Source organism: Anas platyrhynchos, chromosome 3 (genome assembly GCF_047663525.1).
Source record: "Anas platyrhynchos isolate ZD024472 breed Pekin duck chromosome 3, IASCAAS_PekinDuck_T2T, whole genome shotgun sequence".
Taxonomy (NCBI): domain Eukaryota; kingdom Metazoa; phylum Chordata; class Aves; order Anseriformes; family Anatidae; genus Anas; species Anas platyrhynchos.
In genome coordinates, this window is record NC_092589.1 from 47,971,092 (window position 1) to 47,987,993 (window position 16,902).

The following is a 16,902-nucleotide window of genomic DNA, read 5'->3' on the forward strand; positions in this document are numbered from 1 at the left end:
GCATTCATCCGAAATGTTTACAGCATTCAAAAGCTATAATTCCTAGGAACTTTGGAGACTAGATACGAGATTTGCTGTCTATAGTATTGAAATGAAGCCATTGCATCCCCCATGAATGTCAGGTTTGGTTAGGATTGCTCATTATTTCTTGTTCATATTTCTCCTAAAGATCCAGACTTTTCTGTGCAATGTGTCTTCACTTGTGCTGGTACCTGGCTTCCTACTGGCAGAGCTTGAAGAGTGCCACCTACTGATTGACAGCTCCTTCCAGTACTTTGTCTTTTCCCATCTGCAGCCTCTAACAGCTCAGCCTTGCTTTTCTTGTGGGATGTGGCAAGTTGATGTGGTTAAATGTGGCAATTGAGTTAAATCAAGTCTCGGCTTTGACCTCCTCCATTAAACGATGTGCTTTTTTTTTCCTCCTAAGTTACTTCAAGGAGAGAAAACAGAAAACAGGATTTTCAGCTGGGAGGTGGACTTTCATTTTTTCTTCCTCTTCTTCTTCTTCTGGTCCCTTTTTAAAAGCTTGTTAAAAGGTAGCATATTTCTGTTGTTTCATCACCATTTCTTGTCAAACTGTTATAATTAATGTGGGAGGAACCATTAGCTTGGCTTATGTTAATAAAAGATTTTGGCTTCTGTTGTGCCAGACAATGTACTGATGTGTTGCACACATGAATTAGACAGTTCAAAAAGCAGGTAACAGGTTCGAAGTCATGATTTTGTTAACAAATTGACATTCCAAAGTGCTCACGATGTTTTTGTTTTTGCAGAGGAGATGGATATTCTGATTAACAAGTTCCAAATTTTCATGGTAAATTGGTGAATCGATCTTTACTGTTACCGCACACTGAGAATTCTGTCTTCCAACTTAGAAATATGCTAATTATGTTCTTAGGGGAAAAAATCTTGGCAAGAGTATGAATTACTTCAGAAAAGTGTATTATCGACATATTTACAAGGAACTCCTTTATTTTGGAGTTAAGTAATTTTTATATATAATTTTTCCAGCAATTTATCACCATTGAAAGCTTTCTAAATCCTAAGTGTAATAGGTGGCAGAAAGGAGATTTTTTTTTTTTTTTTACATTGTTTCCAAATTTTATATTCTCTCAGAAAAGACATTGATGGCAAGTTTTAATCTGTGCGAGTGAGACAGTTGCCAATAAAATGTCTAAATCTTATGGCTTGATAGGAGTGGAATTGGGGTTCCTGTATCACTTGGAGGCTTTTCAAAGTAGTTCTGTCTCAAGAATTAAAAAAAAGAGAAAGCTTTTTCATAGTACTCGCTGCCTTGAGAGAATTTATACTCGCTTTGGTGGTTTCTAATTAAAATAATAATAAAAACCATCAACATAAAGGCAGCGGTAGTAATCTGACCTTATTGGATGTTGGGACCTGAAGAAGAGACTGTCAGGATCTATAAAACCAGTTAATCCACCTTCCATCTGGAAAATATGAAGATTTAATGCTTTCATTAGCACTTATTGATCTGATTCCTTGTTTCTGTATTATCAACAAACTCCTCTGCAGTTGGGCTGTACTTCTCTTAACAAAGTTTATTCAGCTGTTAATAATTCCAGCATTCTTCCTTCCTCTTACGCTTCCACTTACATTGAAAAAAATCCCCTGAAGTCAGGCCAGAAATGGTTCCTAAAGGAAAGATTTTTTTTTTCATCCGAAATTCTAATAGCTTTATACAGTAAGCTTGCATCTCTAATTATCTTGATTCATTTTGAACTACACTCTCAAAATAGCATTAATTTTTAGCTGCTGACAAGCATTGCTATGTTCACCTTAATAATACAGTTTACTTTGCTGCACCCTGTCAGGAAACTTTATAATTGCTAGGAGAGATGCCACTTTCTTTGCCCTAGGTGTCTTAGTAGCCTTTCTGCAACACCGGTGTGTTCTGCTGGTTCAGACAATGAGATGCTGAGCTGGAACCATAGTGGATAAGTATGTGTCTGTTCGTTCTTTTGTAGTTTTCTTCACTGCCTGTTTTTTATTTCCCCATTGTATTTCCTCTCTAGTGTCTTCTTTACTTCCAGACCAGGTAAAGCTGCTACCCTTTGTTCTAATTGTTTTCAACTATTCCTAAAAATATTTATGTATCGCAGTATTCCACTACTGCACTAGTGCCTTTTTTTTTTTTTTTTCCCTTCTAATACATTGCAGCTAAGTTTATAAGAAATCATTCTTATGCTTGTATGTGTGTTTATATTTCGGTTTTCTTTCTTGCATATAAAGGTATATTCAAAACTTGTCCAGAGTGAATTCTTTCTGGGAGCATAGATCTGTTGGCTGTGCTTTCTTTGCATCATTTTCTTTTTCTTTCATTTGTATCTGTTTTTTCGGCTTAATATTATTTCCTCCTTGTCCACCCATCAGCTTATTTTAGCTGATGTTTCCTTCTTGATTGCTGAATTGTGTTGCTCTTGTTCCTTCCTGCAGCCTGCCTATGTCTTACCCTGTCATTTTTACAATGTTCTTATTTTCCCCAGCTGCCTTGTTTATTTGAAGGCAGACCGCCGCTCTTACTCTAGTTGTGGTGTAGTTCACTTTGGCTGTGTTGCCTTTTTTTTTTTTTTGTAACACTAGATTTTGCACAGAAGATTTAAAACTCTATGTGTTCTGTGTTTGCAGTGACTCATGGTATTTCCTAATCTGCCACTTTCTGCCCAGCCCTAAGTGTGATGTCAGTAGAGTTTTTTTCTATTTTTTTTTTAAGTGAACGTAGGACTGATGAAAGTTACTGTTTGATGTAACAGGAAACTAACTAATCTGTTCTCAAAACAGGCACTGCCTTAGCCAGTACACTCAGGTTTCATCCTGCCAGCCTCCCGTGTCTCATGCTTGTGAGCAAATTGCTTTTTTTCTGAATGTGCCTCACTGTTCTGTTTCTTGAGGCGTCAGTTTTCTCTATTAAAGACTCCTGAGAGAAGTGCCATTTGGACACTGCCTTTTCATGAGTCTCATCTTAGCTGTAGCTTTGTGGCCTTCAGTTCATAATCATGAATACAAGAGGGTCTTAGGACCACAGGTGTCCTTTTAAGAAGTGCTTTCAGGAGGAGAGAGAGTATGGGTGACCTGCAGTCTCAACTGTTTAGAGAACAACTCGTTCCCCTTACAACTCCTGGCATAGCTCTTGTTGTGGTAGAGAACAGGATAGTCTGGCATGTTGTAGGGACATTCGTAGGCTGGTTGTGAGTAGGAATGTGCTCGTAGATTGCTCATTTCTTTCAAACCTTTTTTGGACTTTTGTTGGATCTATATGCAGTACTTATACTTTGAGGCAGAGAGAGGCCAAGGGCTCAAGCTGTATCCCTGTCCATCTACTTAGTTTTCACTGTGCTCCCTGATCCAGTCCTGACCTGTCTTCCTGAGAGCTGGGAGAAAGCAAAGGGTGACAGTTCCCACGGGGCAGTGGGGATAGTGCTTGTCTCTCCTGACATCCTGTATGGAGAAGCCTTTAGCTATGTGGATGCAAGCTGTATCATGCCCCTTTACTTTGTGGCTAGACAACATGCTCTGGCATGTTTTATTTACTTGTATAGGGACATAGCCATATAGGCAGCACAGTACAGCTTTATACAGCTTGTGGCACTAAGGCAGACCTTGTTTCAATGGACCTTGTTCTTGGGACTCAACCACAGGTTCTACAGAGTCCTGAGTGAAAGATGTATCCAGTGAATTGGGGATCATTTCTGGACAACATGGCTTGCTGCCGAACTGCAAAAAATTAGCTTGTTAATGGTTTTCCTTTAGTTGGTTCTTTGGAGGACATCTTAAAGGTCGTGGTAGAAATTTCTAAATGAGTGCTCACAGGGTAAGGAGAAGACAATGTGTGTGTGTTGTTAGCACTTATCTCATGATGAAGAAAAATGGTGGAGGCTTATTCATCTATGGTAGTAGCATCTAAGGGGTAGAAATCAGAAAAAGAAAACTGGAATGGTAAATTTAAGATTTTGATTGCTTGAAGGAATGTGATTACAACAGAAGGAAATGTTCATCCTTATAGGGAAAGCTATTTCTAAACTATGAGAGGTTTCTTTTGGGGTAGATGAAAAACTTGCTATGTAAATATCTCTCAGCAAATTGTCTGATTTTGAAGAAATCTTTTCAGTGATGCAGAAGATTTCATTCAAGTGTAAGTTTTAAGGCTTTTTTGAAATATGACTTATCATTTTAACATCAAAAATGTTTTATTTTTGCTTAACTATTTTTTAATTGCTTTTCCCCTCCTTTCAGTAATAACATAAAGGGTACCTGTTGAATCTTATATATTTAATGAATGTATTTACAGATAACCTTTTAAAGTATTCACTCACTCATTGTGGTCTACTCTTATCTTCACTGATCAACTAAGTGCCGATCAACAATCTCAGGCCATGTCTTACCATTGTTTTCTACATCACTCTGAATCTTTTATTGTTCTACCCTGTGTTTTATTGTAAGCGTGATTTGTATCTTAATTTACCTTGTATGGTTCCCCCCCCCTCAACATTTTATTAAAGCAGAAATCTGGCTATATTCAGCCCATGTCCTTTCTCTGGGTCTCTTAACATGAATAGTCTTGTATGGCTCTAGCCATGACTATGTTGTGAGTACAGCCAGCATCACTGTGGCTGGCTACTTTTGCTGATGGTGATCTTGTCTATGACAAGCCCTGATTCTTGTTGACAAGATGATGTTGCGTTTGTTGCTTTCTGATTTGGCTGCAAGAGTAACTTTTTTTTTCATTCAGCTATGTGTGCTTTTAAAAATGTATTGAATCACTTTTGTAGCACTATTCAGCATCTTGTTTAATAACCTTGTGTCTGAATCAAAGCATTTAGCCATTATTTAGCCATTCTGTGGTGCCAAGAAACATGTCTTCCCTAGCACTTGTAAAAGGTTTTTGTTTTTCTTGTTTGACAACAGTTCTTCTGGTGCTTATGGAGCTGAAGGGGGGAATGGCCAGGAAGCTGAAATATTCTATTTGTATCAAAGTTGAAAAGAGAATGTAAGAACAGCTACCCAATTATATTGGGGAGATATTAAGAAGAAATTCTTTTGTTAAAACACCAAGTGGTAGTGGCTTAAACTTTGTTTAAATATAGAAATGTCCTGCGCTGACTGTACGTTACTGAAGAATGCAGAAGGGATTGGACACAAGTACAAGAATATTCACTAGTTAAGGTACGTCAGTAATTGGAGATAATCTGAAATAATGACAGTGTTGCTTTAGTGATCCAAGCAGAAAGTTGCTGTGGCTTCCAGGGACTTCATTTGTTGTTGTGTTTATTCTTTTCCACAACCAGGTTCCAGACACTGGGAAGCTAGGACCTTTGAATGAAAATTATAATGATGCATTGTTCAGCTCAAGGCCATCAGTGAAATGAATTTAAATGTGCTAGTTTTAAAACCACAAAGTGATATAATGACCAGTTTTGATTAGAACTACTGCTGCCACTTCTCTAAGATAATTAGAGAAGTTTTGCATTGTATTTGGGAGAAATAGCAAGAAAAATGAAGTCAGCAGGTCTACCTTACCAGGGGCCAATGAGGAGGAGAAAAAAAATGTAGGAATAAACAGAGAAGAGAAGATACCCCTCAAATACTTCTAAACTGTATTTGTAATTCATAGTTTTCTGGGCATTTACTATTTTCTGTCTCTTGTCTGTGTTAAGCATTAGAATTTGCAGCTATTTTACTTCACATTTTAATATTGATTTGGCTACAGAAGCAACATAACTTCTTCCTTGTTTTTAGTTACTGAACTACTCACAGGTAATTGTGCTGCAGCCAGTACTCTTGCTTAAGAAGTGAGGTCTTACGCCATACTGAGGGACAATTTCTGTTCTGTCGAGATGCTTTTCATAGATGTTTTCCTCAAACTCAAACCTGCATCTTTGCTTCAGTTGAGAAATCTTTGTGAAGTTACTTCAGAGCCATTAACCTTTAAAATGATTGTTAGCCCTTTGGGAGGAGTGTCAGTAAAAGGTGAAAATAAGGAGAAATAGATTAGCATGTTTTAAATTGTATAGTAATTATGAAGCAATATATCTTCAGTTTATATGATGGTTACTGATCCCTTTCTATGGTGTTATTCAGAATGTGCATGCTCTTTTACATGTGAAAGCATGAGTATCAGAGGCTTCCTATCTTTTAATGCTACATTATATATGTTCCTTTACTAGTATTTGTCTTTTTATGTTGTTTGGCTGTGAAATTCTGTGTATCAAGGTTTAGTCCTTCAGAATTATCACCTCAAATATCAGCTGATGCACAGTTCAATGAGTCTTTTGAATTCAGTTTTGGAATTTTTTACATTTATTTTTTAGCAGGCTATTACTCTCCCACTCTTGTTTGGTAATAACGCTGTACTAAAAACAAAACAATTAGCTATGTCATAATGAATTATTTTGGTAAAACACTGTAATACAGATACTGTAATCTTAGTGCTGTAATGCTTTCTTTTTGGAGCAATACATAATTTGGGTACCACCCAAGCACTGCCGTCCTAGTTTGTCTTCATATTTTCAGCTACTTTGCAGGGTTTTTGTGCTGAAACATTGTGAGTCTGCTCATTTATGCACCCGTGACAGAACAGTTTAATTTAAATAAGACAGAGGCCAATAACCTCTGAAAGCCAAGCAGGTCAGTGGGTGCTAGTTCTTCTGACATCTAGATGTTCCTGGAGCTTTTTCTTCTCTCTTCACTTCTTCCACTTTTTTTTTTTTTTTTTTTTTTTTTTTGCCTAGTTTTTGTGCTCTGTGGAATCCCTGCTGCCAAATAAGGTGGACAGAGCTCCTGTTGTCTTTCAGTGACCACTCATTAATGTGTCACTGGTCTTTGTAGTTGCTGATTTTCATGAACTCATCTGATACAAGTATTATTGCATCAAATTTGACTGGAAGTGATCATAAAGTTAAAATGTATTAGTAGGGACAGATTTTGTAGTGGAAAAGCCAGTAAGATAATTACTTATCTTTCTTGTGACTTTCCAAAGCCTTTGTGGGGTGTGGGTGTGTTGCATCTTTATTAGTTCTCTTGGTAGCACTGAGGTTATATTAACGATGGCTCTAATTTCTTTGGATTCCCCAAACTTGGCAAAGATACATTGCTTCTGGGAGAGAGGTCAACGCTGTTTTCAGTAGCTTCTTCCTTCTCTGGTATAATTTACCAAAGGACTCTGCAATCAAGTCATTGTGATTGGAAGTGCATCTCAACTGATGTAATGCATTTGTGTTTCCTGGAAACAGAATAAAATTGCAGCTCCGCTTGGTTTAATGCAAGATTTGTCATTGATTTCAGTTGCCATGATATTTACTTCTGTCATTTGATCTTTTTGTTGTAACTGGTTGTTCATGCTTTGTGAATCTGATTTCCTGACATCAGTCCCTCACAGCAGAGTTGAAAGTTTTAATTCATGAAGAGTATTTTACAAAAATAGAGAGATTTTATTTTAAAATATGTCAAAGCCAAATCTGATTTTTAACAAAACTTGTACTTTCTTCCTCTGTGGACAATGCTAAGAAGAGGAGTCAACTTAAATGATACAGTAAAGGGGACTAAATGCATAAAACTGCATGAATTTGATAGATAGGTCTTCAGATGAATTAAATATTTATCTGATATGTATTAGTACTAGCAGTGATAAATTTTCTGATGAAGATATGTTGTTTTCTCTCAGTCTGTCTTTGAAACTGACATGCTTTAACTCGAAACAGCATCAACTTGATCCTGTATGCTGTAACAATGCTTTACACAAGGCTGTTGATATATCAGCTATTTTGTCTAAAACTCATTTAATCTGAAGCAGGAACACATTGCATTTCATCACTTGCAGAACTGTTGCACATTCCTCAAAGAATCAAAACAGTAATGTCCAGTGACTTTTGACTTTTAAGACTCTGGAAAATGATGACTTTTAAAATAATTTGTTAATTATTTTAAGTAGCTTTCTCTCTGACTTCAGAAAGTCATACTAATAGATGGTATAACATAAGCTGCTTGTTATTGAAATAGCTCGTCTGATTGATTGGGGTGTCCAAATGTTTTCTCTGGTTGCAGTCCTCAGAACACAATGGACAGAAACTTACCTTAGAAGTAACTCATGCAATGAACAATAATATGTAAAGGATTTGTGACCCAAAAATCTTTAGGAGCACTGCAAAGGAACTTTTTTTTTTTTTTTTTCCCCTTGTGATTCAGGTTTATCTTTAGTTTGGACAGGTATCATTGCCGTGGAGTACAGGACAGGCTGGCACTTAGTGACTTTTTCTGATTTTTGTTGTATTAAAGACAATGGTAGGATGTTGGAGTAGGAATGCATACAGCCAATAAGAAATATATATATATATATATATATATATATATATATGTTGTTTTATATTTGTTTTATATATATAAATAAAACAAAAAAGCCTGTACTTTGTAGAGACATTTTCATTACAGAGATGTTTTTAGAATTCAGACAGACCTGTGGGATGATGTTCTTTAGAACTTACCTTTTTTAAGCACTTCATTTTATCAAATACTTACAGATGCAGATAGGGGGGCAGAAATGACTAGTTGCAAAGGTTATATTCCCCACTTTTTCCATCATAATGGCTTTCTGATGGATCTTGATTATTAAAAATAATGGTAATTGTTCATGTTATTGTTAATTTACAATATTGTTAATATTGTTTTGTGTGTTAATTGTATTGTGTATTGTTAATGTACTGCCTGTATAGCCTGTAAAGGAAGTTTGCAAGCTATTGAATGAATCTTTTGGCAGCCTTGACAAGACGGGAATGGTAACTAGACATACAGTTGTTTTTACTATATGCCATAGGGCAAAACACTAAATGGTCAAGTTTTTATGTTAAACAGCATAAATTTTGCTGGAGAAAACTTCTAAAAACAGTAGGATAAAATTATTATAATTATTATTAAAAATAAAACGAAGTATGTTTTGGTAACAGCTTAAAGATATTTATTCTGTTTATGCTCATTTCATGCTTATTAATTTTTCCATGCCAAAAATGTATTTGCAACTCAAATTCCTTCAAAACTCCCTCAAAGAATGGCATTCACAGATAAGAATGGGGCGTGCACATGCACATACAAATATATACACACATTTCAAACAGACTTACTATTTTAAACTGGGATGATATCCCTCTAACTGCATTTATGAATTAAATGAAGATGGGCTTAGTTTTGAATTTCAGGGAAATAAACTTCAAAGGATGCAATCAGGTGGTCTGAACTAATGAGTAAGTCATGTTCAACTGGTGAAAACTTTGTTAATCACAGCGTGCTTTCGGATGTTGGTGCACTTTGTTTCTACTTCATAGAAATCTCATGGAAAACAACTTTCATCATGTTAGTTACTTTTGTGTCATTTAAAACACATTAAACCATTAAGTTCTTCACATGGCCTTTCTGTAAAATGATAAGTTGTTACAAGTGTAAGGGTGTGAACAGCTTTTTGTGTTTATAAAGTAAGTGGACATCAAGGGAAAGGAGGGCATTACAAGTGGTCATGGGTTCTTCTAATGAAACTTTTATACAGCTGTGCTGCTCATCTTTCCTTATGTGCGTGTCTTATAGAAAATGGAGAACAACTCTTCTTCATCACCTCCTCCCATGATAAAAAATAGCCATATTTTCCTTGCTGGCTAGCACATTGGGGTACAGGGAGTGGAACATAAGTTTCTGGCCCCTCTCTACAAGAAAGACATCAAAGCCCTGGAGAGTGTACAGAGAAGGGCTACAATGCTGGTCAAAGGCCTGGAACACAAGTCCTGTGAGGAGTGGCTGAGGGAACTGGGGTTGTTTAGTCTGGAGAAGAGGAGGCTCGGGGGAGACCTTATTGCTCTCTACAACTGCCTGAAAGTAAGGTGTGGGGAGCTGGGGGTCGGCCTCTTCTCACAAGTAACTAGTGATGGGACTAGAGGGAATGGCCTCAAGGTGTGCCAGGGGAGGTTTAGGTTGGAAAGGAGGAGATATTTCTTCTCAGAAAGAGCAGTCAGGCATTGAAACAGGTTGCCCAAGGGGGTGGTGGAGTCACTGTCCCTGGGGGTGTTCAAGGAAAGGTTGGACGTGGTGCTTAGGAACGTGGTCTAGTGTATGATAATGGTGGTAGGGGGATACTTGGACCAGATTATCTTGGAGGTCTTTTCCAACCTTAATGATTCTATGATATATATATATATAAAATTATTCATAACAAAGATTGTGATGTTTTTATGGCACTTCCTTAAAAACAAAACAAAACAAAAAAAAACCAACACATCAACACATTAAGTAGCTGTTATAAACAGGGGCAGCAAACATAAAATACATTAGAGGTGCTCTTCTGAATCATAACCTGTATTGTGGGCTTACAACAATCTTTTTATTCCCCCAGTGTTTGTGGCAAGTATTAAAAATAAATTAAGATCAATGCTGATACTATAGCATTTGGAATATTAGAGCATAGAAATGGGTTTTCAATCAGATAGCTAACTCCCAGTTTGCCTTTGAACCAACTTGCAATGTTCAGGGCTGGTTCATATATGCACATGTTTTAAGTAGCCATCTTATTTATTGTCTTGGCTAATTCTAGCAACATAAATAGCTGCTTGACTCTACTGTGAAGTGTACTTTGAAATATTAACGTGTGCCGGATGTCTTAATAGGAGGAAAACGGAAGAGAGCAAGAAAGCATGTAAAAGAAACAAGATAGAATTTCATAGTTTCCTTGCCAATCAGAAAATAAACAAAGCTGAAAAGACAATTGGGACATCAAAAAATGGAAGGGGCAATAAGAAATTTTCTGGCAAAAGAGGGAGATTAAAAACAAAACAGAAAAAACAACAAAACAAAAATAGAGCATGACACATCAGTTCATATTTTTCCATTGAAGAGACACAGTCCCACCTACTCGAGTTTCTGAAATAAATTCTGCCAGTAGCTGAAATATCAACCTTTGTTCATATTTTTTTTTTTTTGTATGTATGTTAAGAGGACAGTGGGACTGTGGTGGTGTGGATTTTTATTTTTTTTTCTTTTTTCCTGTGTGTGTAAATAAGGCATGTTCTTTATTGCAAATAGCAGCTAGTTTTCTGGTAGATGCTTTTTATGGTGCACTTAGGTTTTAATGCTTCCTTAATCATTTCCTTTGTTGCAGCTTAAAAAGGCATAGGCTGGCCTGCCACTAAGTTTCTAGGCAGCTGAGCTGACAGAGTGGAAGGGGTTTCTTTGCAAGATTTACAGTGCAAAAGGAAGATGGTATTTCTTGGTTTACGTAGGAAGTTTTTACCTATTTGGACCTTAAATCTGTTTTTGAGAGCTTTTAAGATATAGATTCCACATATAGATATGTTCTTACTGAAAAAAGTGAGCTCAACTGCTGGTTGAGTGTGAAAGGACAAAAGAACTTTATAGACAGCCAAGTATCAGAGGGCACAATGTTTCATACCAATAGCATTCTTCACACTTTATACAGCATTGCACTTAAATATTAGCAATGGTATAGGTATGTCTGAGGCTTTACTGAATAACAGAGAAGGTATTTGATTTCTTCCTGTTTCCCCTCTTTGTATTGCTGAATTTATTGTTGTGTGATTCTTGTTTTAACTTTTTCCATCTGCCAAACCATAGGGGATGCAGTTGACTGCTATGTACCTTCAACTGCCATCATTAGAACTGTTGCCTCAGGTGGCTGCATGAGGGCTTTAATCTTCTATAAAACTGGTTGTGGTGTTTGCTGCTAAAACTGTAAAGGAAAAGCATCCATTCACATCTGTGTGAAACTGGATGTCTGACGAACTCGTGAATGTTTCCTCTCAGCTCTGACCAGAGTAAGTAAAGCAGAGTACCTCAGGCAGTCTAATTTCCTGGCTTGATAATAGACTGGGAAAAGAGCCATTTGTTGTCTTCAGGGTTGTCCATATATGGACAAATCTTTTGCTGGGCTGAGTAAAACCAGTCATCTTTCAGAAAAGAATAGAATGTTACAGGATTTTGGAAAGTGAGGGTTTTATAAGCAGAGGTCTAGATTTAAATAATGGATGGTTGTTTGCTTCAACACATTTCAAAACAGCACAGGCTCAGGGTTGTATCCTGGAGGTGTGTTGGAGAAGAATTGCAACTACAGATGTTGGGCATGTAAGTGTGTTTATTCTTACACTAGTTATTTGGCAGTGCTTGTGAAGGACCAATGCTGATGCTAGACTAGACCTGGAGCCTTTCACTGCCTTTTTTTTTTTTTTTTTTTTTTTTGATTAATGACCAGGAAGACGTTTAAGGTGAAGTTAAATACAAGAAAGATTATTTTGGTCTTTGACCATCTGTGGTCCAGTTGTACACTTGTTTATAATTTTATGAAGACATTTGATAGAATTCCTTGATGATTTGGGAGATCAAGCTAAGCATTATCACATAGGAGATCCAAGAACAGCTAGATAAATTTTGAGTTGACTGCAGAAAACTGTTAGATCGCTTTGAAAGTTTACTTACATGTATTGTTGTTGTTCTGATGGTCCTGAAGGTAACAACGTTTTGGGGCAAATTAAAGCTTGGAGCAGTTTTTTTTTTTCTCTTCTTACCTATTGTCTTTGGGCAGAGAAGGTAGATAAGAGAAAGTAGGTGAGATATGTGCATTTATAATTGCATATATATATTTATATAAAGGGAGGTGGGAACAAGCAGTTGATTGCTTTAGACATCACTGAAAATTCCAGCTGAATTTCTTACACAGAAATAAAGCAGATTGCTTAGATTTGACAGATGTTTGAAACTGAATGGTGACTCTCCTTGATGATAGAAGTCTTCCCAAAAGAGGTGAAATAAACTCAGATATATTTTTATTGTTTTAGAAGTTGGTTCAAAAAAGGTTGTCAAAATACTTTTGGCTGCTGAAAGTATTGAAAGTTCAAGAGAGGGCGGGGGAAGTGGATATTGAGTAAGAGAGCACTTTTCCTGTGTTTGAGACCAGGGTGTTATAGTATGGTGCCCAGACTGACTGTGTAATCAGACTAAACTTCAAATAATTTTGTTTGTTTGTTTTGTTTTATCTTTTTTTTTTTTTTTTTTTGTGTGTGTGTTTTGTTTTGTGATTTTTTTTTAATTGTAAAAGAACTCTCTCTTTTCTGGTTTGCCTATTACATTTGGCAGTGAGTGTCTCAGTTTCTTTTTTGCCTTATAGTGCGTTCATCTTGCAGAGCTGATTTAGGATGCTTTAACAGATCTTCAACTGTAAGAACTATTATTGTCTTCTTCTGTGTTGCATTTTAAATTGATCACGTTTAAGCCTTTTCCTATTTTTACCGTTAGAGCTTTTGTGGAAAGCAGAAGACAATACAGCAAAATGGTATCTTACTACTACCACCTGCTTTCAGAACTACCTAATCACCTTTGAATAGAAAATCCCTGTCCGCTGATAGTTCTGTAGCAAACATTTGATCATTTTTTCATTGGGGGAAAGTTGATGTTAAGCTTTGTTCAGCTATCAAAAAGCAATTGGCCCAATAAAATCATTTTTTTCCCCCTTTTACACAAGTGTTTGTCGGAGGGGAAACTTACAGTAATAGTTTAATTTTTCAAAGAGAACGAATACGAAGATATACATAAATAAAAATAAGGTGTGTATTTATTTTTGTCATTCTTTTAAAATTTATACATTACATTTCTTTTCCGTACATTGCACCAATGGGTTATATAAAGTAGCTCAATTAAACAATGTATTAACTATTGCTGAGCAACAGGTTGACTGTATTCCACCTCCAGCACAACCTCTTTTCTAAACTAAAAATTATGTGACATGTCCGTGGGAAGCATTTTGTTTAAAAAATAGCCAGAGTATGTTAGTGTTTTCCGTTGGGGAAAAAAAAAAAAAAGCAGACATAAGAATTATCTGCATCTGTTGTCTATATATTGTCTCACTTACGTTTCCACATTGTGTGTAGTACTTTCTAGGATCTGTTTTTGTTCTGTCCCCAGCAACTTAACTCTCTTGTGTCAATTTCTCTATCTCCTTACATCTCTCTTTGAATGTCCTCCTAGCGATCTCCTTACTCAATGGTAATGACATTCATTCACTCAACAGTCCTATAGGAATCCTTGATGGTGGTGGTGATGGAAGGGGGGACCCAACATGCGTTTACCGATACTTTGCTTCCACATAAGTGTCTGAAGAATGGCATGAAGATTAGGGCCTGCTGAACAGATTTGGCAAATTGTGGTGGAAATAATGGAAAGTTTTGCTTTAAGAATATTTCATCAACTATTGAAAGACATCAGATGGATGCAGATGAAGAATCACTTTACTCTGGGCCTATTCAATCTGTTCATGATAAATGTGTCTGTAAAATATAGCTAAGATTTATGTATTACGCTGTTTTGAGATGCTATCTTGAGTTTTGGTTATTTATTAATGTTATAAATTTGATCCTGCTGAACTGAGCCTACTTGGAAAGACAACCAGAATTTTTATTTCATGAGAAAAGGATTATGGACTGTCGGATATAGTTATGGAAAGATAGGATAAGTGTGGTTATGAAATGCTATGATTCTGAAATAGGATCTAAAAAATAAATCCAACATACTTTAAAAACACAAATGACAAGAGGAATATTACATTCTTTCCCATGCTTAAATAATAGTGGGTCATTCATTGTTCTTGTTGGCTTATAACTGATTTTGTAGACTGAACTACTAATCCTGTTTTTTTTTTTTTTTTTTTAACCAGTATTGAATCTGTTAGAGGAGTCTTAATTTAAACCATATAATGAGAGTTTTCCTGACAAAAATTATGATTATTTTTTTTAAAATTGTCTTCCCTATACTTAGTCACCTGCGTTTTTTCCCTAGTCTCATAATGGTTAACAGACACACCTTTGCCTTCTTCACTATTTAACCTAGTTAGAAATAACATAACCTTAGTCAGAAAAGACTGAAGAATACATATGTTCATGATCTGTGTGATCTAGATTATGAGCTGCTACATTTCACATATAGAGTACTTCCAGTGAACATGTTCTCCATTTCCAGTGACGTGACACAATTTATAATTGATCTTTTCTTTTCATCTTCAAACTGTCCTTTGTTAGTATAAATATGCTTTGCTTTGTGTTCACTCTTTGTTACTTTATTGTTGTTTCTTGCTAGATAAGCTAAATGAGAATCGTCCAAAGCTTGCCTGCATAGCAAAAAAAAAAAAAAAAAATAAGGGGGAGAGGGGGAGCAAACAAACAAAAAACACAACAAAAAACCACCACAGAACCAATATTATAATAAGCAAGAGCCATACCTTACTCTCAGTGTAACTTCATTGTGAAGCTTTCACTGACTGCTGGGAGCTGGGATGAATTCCTTGATGGCTACATCCAGGTCTGATACAGACTGCCTCTTTATGGCATGGTAAGAAGTTTGTAGGGTGGTGTTAACTATTTTGCTGGGGTTTAATAATTTGTGTTTCAGTGAGAAGTCTTTTTTTTTTTGCTGGAATGCCATGTAAGACAAAATAATAAAAATCATGTCTGTATTGCAATTGATTTTACCCCTAAATAGTTTTTTTTTCCTCTCAGTAAATCACTGTTTCTACCTTCAGCAGGTGCAGTGTGTTCTGATGTTTTATGTAACCATAGTCACTGTTATTTACAAGTGTTCTGCTGTTGACTGATAACAAATTGCTATTCCATCTTGTAACGTATTCCATTATTAACACTATAAAGTTTAGTGCAACTACTGCACTGATAAAAGCATACTGAAACTTGGTGTTATCTCACTTTTTCCTGGAGTAGTTAAGTAGAGAATTCATGAAGTATCACTGGCAGATATTTCAATTAGGTGTTTGGTGTTATTAACATTAATGAATTCTGTTTCCTTTTTTTTTTTTTTTTTTTTTTTTAGGCAGTTTATTAATAGTTTTTGATATACAGATACTCTGCTGTGAAGTTACTTTAAAGTATTGTGAACTCTACAACCTATCGTGTGGTAAATGTTTAGCTGTAGAAGCTCAGTTATCCAAGGCTGCCTTTGACTTCCATAGTATAATTAACTGTTACAAAAGCAGTAATCACTGAAATAACGGAATTATGGAATCATAGAATTATTTAGGTTGGAAAAGACCTTCAAGATTGTCAAGCACCAACCATCAACCTGACTGATAGAATCACATCACTAAATCTCACTACCACATCCGCATGTCTCTTAAGTATCTCTCCATGGATGGGATTCTGCCACTTCCCTGGGCAGCCCATTCCAATGCTTGACCATCCTCTCCATGAAAAAATTCTTCCTGATATCCAATCTAAATCTCCTTGGTGTAACTTGAGACCTTTTCTTTACATCTTTTCATTTGTCACCTGAGAAAAGAGACTGATACCCTTCTTGCTGCAACCTCCTTTACTATCTAAGCTTTTTCCCACCATTTTGGGGAGTGTGAAGAGGGAGGCAATGTTGCCTAAAGAGCCTGAAAATGATATTTTACTCAATTCACTCTGACTTGAGATCTTGTCTGTTACTCATGACCTGCTTTTGAAACAGGTTTCCTTGAGCTTGCATGAATGATGTTGTACTAAAAATACACATAATTCACTGTAATATGAAAATTTTAGTTTGCATATAGCCTTGCTGATTTATATACTTCAAAATTCAGTGTACTTTCTAATTCTGAAATTGTGTAATGCTTAGGTGCTTGCCATCTTCGCAAGATCTGAAAGTTCTAGCTGTGATGGAGGACTTTCTTTTCAATACCATTTCTTCTGACAGAAGTTAGGAAGCATACAGCTATAAACCTTTCAAACAAAAGGAAGACTGCAGTGTTCATTAATGGCACCATATATAAAATCAACAGTACACATAAATTAAAGAGAAAATAATGATTCCATATTCTTTGTATTAACTGCTATGTCATATGTACTAAGATCACAGTTTCATGGA

At 36.2% G+C, this 16,902-nt stretch overlaps 1 protein-coding gene across 7 annotated transcripts in view; it reads left to right on the plus strand.

The window, feature by feature from the left end:
- PDE10A (phosphodiesterase 10A) overlaps positions 1-16,902 on the plus strand; it is a 367,399-nt gene that overhangs the window by 190,281 nt on the left and 160,216 nt on the right. The window contains exons 1-2 of one of the 7 annotated variants that reach the window (XM_072035844.1): positions 12,028-12,126; positions 13,166-13,215. The exons of 5 other annotated variants lie outside the window; for them this stretch is intronic. Coding sequence is in view for 1 of the 2 variants with exons in the window: in XM_013104480.5 (XP_012959934.1) it covers positions 12,030-12,126 (97 nt within the window). In the remaining variant the exon portion in view is untranslated. Of the gene's footprint in view, positions 1-11,970; positions 12,127-13,165; positions 13,216-16,902 lie in introns of those variants that run through there. One more of the 7 variants, XM_013104480.5, reaches the window with a different exon arrangement.